Source organism: Hipposideros armiger, unplaced genomic scaffold, assembly GCF_001890085.2.
Source record: "Hipposideros armiger isolate ML-2016 unplaced genomic scaffold, ASM189008v1 scaffold_94, whole genome shotgun sequence".
Classification (NCBI taxonomy): domain Eukaryota; kingdom Metazoa; phylum Chordata; class Mammalia; order Chiroptera; family Hipposideridae; genus Hipposideros; species Hipposideros armiger.
The window spans coordinates 3,699,739-3,703,223 of NW_017731444.1; the positions used below are offsets into that span (position 1 = coordinate 3,699,739).

At 45.1% G+C, this 3,485-nt stretch overlaps 1 protein-coding gene across 1 annotated transcript in view; it reads left to right on the top strand.

The window, feature by feature from the left end:
• TM9SF4 (transmembrane 9 superfamily member 4) overlaps positions 1-3,485 on the top strand; it is a 57,449-nt gene that overhangs the window by 39,701 nt on the left and 14,263 nt on the right. The window contains exon 9 of the mRNA XM_019645690.1: positions 1,132-1,351. Within this exon, the coding sequence (XP_019501235.1) occupies positions 1,132-1,351 (220 nt within the window). The remainder of the gene's footprint in view (positions 1-1,131; positions 1,352-3,485) is intronic.

Here is a 3,485-nt window from a genome sequence, read left to right on the forward strand (position 1 = left end):
TAAAAATCTCTAAAGTGATAATGAACAAAAAGTTTACAGATAAGAAACTATGCATGGCTAGTAAAAATGTATAAAAAAACTTCTTTTACCTTAGAGATAATCCCCAAAATTGCAGATTCAAACAATCATGAGAAGACAGTTTGGGACCTTCAAATGAGATTTTTTTTTCATATGGTACTGATTATTAGCAAGGTTAACACGATAAGCCCCTTCCTGTGCCACCCACGCAACTGTAAATTGGTATTTCCTGAAAAGTAATGAATTGGCAGTACATATCATACAGTACATACTGTAAAATAGTTAACTTGTACTGATCCAGTAATTCTTCTAGAATTCTAAGGAAAGCATCAAAAACACAAAGACTTGGTCTAGAAATATTTATTGCAGCTTTATTTATAATTTAAATAAACTGGATATAGCCTAATATTCCATAATGATGGATTGGTTATATTATGGTATAGCTGTACAATGAAAAAGTATATGGACATTAAAATAGTAATTGCAAAGAGTATTTATTGGCATGAGGAAATTTTCATGTATCAACTGAAGATAATAAGTATACAGAAAATATAGTATGACTCCAATTTCATTGGTTAGAAATTATATATATATACATATATACATAAAGTACTAAAGGAAGTATATCAAAAGAGTGGTATTAAGTGTATAAATCATTTTCTAGATCTTTTGGGGTTTTTTTATCTTTGAGGGTTTGAGTTTTATATCTTTTGTTGTTCAGTCTTTCTAGATTTTTAAAAATTTTTCTACAGTAAACATTACTTTTTGTTCATTTGAATATCATGCCACACACCAAAAAATTTTTACTTTTTTTATTATACAAGTAAGACCACATATTACTTTTATAGTCATTATAAAAAATGAATTGCTTCTAAATCTCACTACCCAAAAACTATCACAGTTAACATTTTGGTATGTTAATGTTTACATTATTTTCCCATGCATTAGGTTTGTGCCATTTGGGGAAGAGATTTTCCCTTTATGTAGCTGTAAACCTCATGTTTGTGCCCTCCTTGTCCCATGTGACAGTTCTCAGGGAAGCACTTGGTCTTGTCACTTACACTCCTATGTCAGAGCGGAGCCAGATGACACCTGAGGGACATTCAGCCCTAGTCGGAGTGGGTCCTTGGGGGTGGTCCCTCCAGGAGTACGTTCTCCAGAGCCGAAGAAGCAGTCTCACTTTCTGGCCCTTTACTGCAGGAAGACACCATGGAAGAGTCTGGATGGAAGCTGGTGCATGGTGATGTCTTCAGGCCACCCCAGTACCCCATGGTCCTCAGCTCCTTGCTGGGCTCAGGCATTCAGCTCTTCTGTATGATCCTCATCGTCATCTGTGAGTGGGCCCGGTGGGCCAGGTGTGGGGCGCCGTCACCAGAGCAGCGTGGGCCTCCCTCCCTAAAGAAGGGGGCATATGTCAGTATCTCTGGGCCAGACGAAGCCATCCATCTCAGAAGAAGGGCTGGGTCCTCTCAGCCCCAGGCCCTGGAGATGTGATCTTCCTCAGAGCTTCCTAGCACTGTAGAGAGCCCCATGGCCACTCCATCAGTGAAGCCACGCGTCAGCGCTATGAGGTTGGCCTCCTTTGCGGTCAGGCATTAAGTGACTTACCCAAGTCAGCACCAGGATTAGGACTGGAATCAGATCAATGAAAATACCCACCCACACACCCACCAAAAAAAACTAAACTAATATGTAGTAGTTACAGTTCTGAAGTCAGNTAGGCCAAAAACAGGCCTCAGGCCTCTGCTGGATGTCAGGCGTACAAAGGTAAACACGATTTGGTCTCTACACTGGAGAGCTCCCTAGGGGAGACAGATACATCTCCTCATGCACACGTTCAGTCAGCACGCCTTTATTATGCATTCTGTGCAGGCTCCGGGTCACAGCTGGGGGTATGAGTGTGAGCAAACCCAACCGAGTCTGGGCCTCACAGAGTCTATGTTTTGGTGGTGAGAGAGAGACAGTAGTGGAGTGGTCAGTGCTATGATGCAGATAAACAAGGTGACCCAGTACACAGCCTTTGAGGAAAGCTCTAGAGCAGGGGTCAGCAAACTTTTGAGATGGAAGAGCTGCCAGGGGTCAGCAAACTGCAGTTCACGAGCATGTGGCTCGGAAGTAAAATTAAAAATGAAAATGAAACTCTCATAGTTTCATTTATAAAATTTTTACAGGATATTATCCACATAATGGTGATTATGTAAAAATATATTTATGGTTCTCGAAAGATTTTTGAATTGTTGTGAAGGACAGGATTGGCTCTTTCAGGGGTCGGCAAACTTTTGAGATGGAATGTACCCAGAGAGCCACATGTGGCTCGCGAGCTGCAGTTTGCCAACCCCTGTTCTAGAAGACCTCTCTAAAACAGGAGGAGCCACTATTCAGAGGCCCAGGGAAAGAGGGCCCAGCAAGGGCCACAGCCCTGCAGTGGGACAAGCCTGGTGAGAAACCAAATGGCGAGAGGGTGCTGAGGAGGGTGGTGGGCAGAGGTGGAATGAAACTGCTGGTTTCAATATCATATGAGAAGAAAAGACAATGCTGGCTGCTGTTTCTGAAACGTTTAACCCAGGGTCCAGCTGCTGTGTTAATAAGCACTTTCCAAGCATCTCAGTCCTTCAAGTCCCATGAGCTAAGCCTGCAAACATTAAGTTAGCTTGAGGTCCTACAACCCATTGTCTTAACCACTACACTGTGCTGCCTGAAGATGTAAACGGGGGGCTGTAGAGGTACAAGCGGGGGGCCTCTGAACTGTTTGGGGTGTTGAAAGGCCAAGATGCCCAGGGCGAATCTTGAAATGTGAGTAGGAGTCAGGGCAGAATGGGGCATTCCGGGCAAAGGGAATAGCCTGGGTGATGGCATGGAGGTGAGAGAGATGCGGTCGTGAACTGACAAGAGAAGCTGCAAAGAACCAGGGGTGAGTGAGAGGGGAGCCTGGGAGAAGATGAGGCCAGAGAAGCTGAGAAGCTGGTAGGACCAAGGCATGGAGCAGGTGGGGCGCTGTTCCCCCTGGAATGAACAAGCAGTTACTGTGGCTGCCCCACCCCATCCCAGCAGCTCTTCCTCCCCCTGCCTGGGGAGTGGCCTTCTGTGCACCCCTCCCCAAGTAGCTGGGGTGCAGCTCTGCCCAGGAGAGGACCTGAGGTGGCTGCCTAGCCAGTTCTCATTGGAGAAAGCTACACATGCCAGCTGTCAACTCAGCAGAACACCACAGAAAACTTGATTGGCAATGCTGATGACCTTTCCTCTCCTGTTCGTTTCAGGTATCCTGAGCATGATTATCATTCGGACCCTCCGGAAGGACATTGCCAACTATAACAAAGAGGATGACATTGTACGAGGCCTTGGCGTGGGAGGGATGGACTTGGAGAGGGAGGGCAGTCCAGCAGTGTGGCTGCAGGCTTGCCAGACCAGGAGGGGGTGTTTGTGTATGTGCTATCACTTATAGAGTAAACCTTAAAATACTGACAATG